Consider the following 1,383-nt stretch of genomic DNA (forward strand, 5'->3'; position numbering starts at 1 on the left):
TATAATATATATTAAATAATATCTAAATAATATATAATTAAAATAACAATTAAACATCGAGGCTAATATAAAAATATTTTAGACATTTTTTAATTATTTTTGTAATATTTAAATGTTTTATGATATAATTATAATTATTATATATTAAGAAAATAAAAAATCATTATAAGATAAAAAATTAAAAAAATTAATATAACTTTTTTGCAGAGAAAAAAATATAACGATGTAATTAAATTAAAACTAAATGTTAATCAAATATATTAAAATAAACTTAATTAATTCAAAAAATCATTAACCAAAAATATTAGTAATGATCTGCTAAAAAAAAATCCTTGTAAGTCATAATTCATAGGAAATAATTGCACATCTTATTTTAAAATAAGAAAAATAAGAAAAGTAATTCCAATATCTTTTCTAATATAACATAATAGTAATACAATAAAATATTTGACAAAATATAAATCTATAAATTAATCAGAAATCCTAAATTGCTTTCACGTTCATTAACATAGAGATGCAATTGAATCCTCTATACGAGATCTGTTGGCATTGGTAACCAGTAAAAGAGGCAGACGACAGCAGAGAATCAAGAATACCGGTCGGACGAACATAGAAGCGGGTGAGAGTGGGACAAAGATAAAAAAAGAAAAAGCAACAGCGAGAGGGAAAGGGAGGGAAAAGAGGAAGACAGAGAATAGTAACGCAGAATGCCCGGACAACGCTCCCGTGGAGCTGGGGCCAACTAACGGTCCACACCACCACCATTGGGACCATCGACTTCGATGGTCCTCATCCTTCTCCTTCTTCTCTTCCATTCGTCTTTCATTTATTCGTTTTTCTTTCCTCTTTTGCCTCTTTGATGTTTCCACAATATGCATTTTAAAAAGTGCGATATTATTCATTGCATTATAACTTGAAATTTTCTCCTAAAGCTGATTGAATCAAATAAAAAAAATGTGTACATTAACATTTATAAGTATTCGCTTATAATAGATATTTGTAGATATTGTTTAAATAGATATATAAAATATTATAATATATATATATATATACATATATATATATATATATAAACTTTTTTATAGATTTATTAGTTATATATTATAGTTATATTACAAAGCAATATTTATTAACAAATAATATTGTAATAACAATATTATTGTAACAAATATTATAATAAAATTGATACAAGAAATGAGCAAAATTATTTTTAAAGATAAATATTTTTACTTATAAAAGTTATATATATTATATGAAGGTGTCTATAATATATATATATATAATAAGAACATTTTTGTTGTGGATTCTTTCATATCAATGTTTTTATAATATAATAATAATTTCTTAATATAATAAAAATTTCTCATTTTTAAAAATAACAAA

At 22.8% G+C, this 1,383-nt stretch overlaps 1 protein-coding gene across 2 annotated transcripts in view; it reads left to right on the plus strand.

Annotated features, from left to right (window-relative positions):
- Positions 1 to 932, plus strand: part of LOC102677193 — a 3,542-nt gene extending 2,610 nt beyond the window's left edge. The window contains exon 3 of one of the 2 annotated variants that reach the window (XR_004149728.1): positions 513 to 888. Coding sequence is in view for 1 of the 2 variants with exons in the window: in XM_006611215.2 (XP_006611278.1) it covers positions 513 to 912 (400 nt within the window). In the remaining variant the exon portion in view is untranslated. Of the gene's footprint in view, positions 1 to 512 lie in introns of both variants that reach the window. The other variant, XM_006611215.2, reaches the window with a different exon arrangement.
- Positions 933 to 1,383: the final 451 nt, after the last annotated feature.

Source organism: Apis dorsata, unplaced genomic scaffold (assembly GCF_000469605.1).
Source record: "Apis dorsata unplaced genomic scaffold, Apis dorsata 1.3 scaffold_85, whole genome shotgun sequence".
Taxonomy (NCBI): Eukaryota; Metazoa; Arthropoda; class Insecta; order Hymenoptera; family Apidae; genus Apis; species Apis dorsata.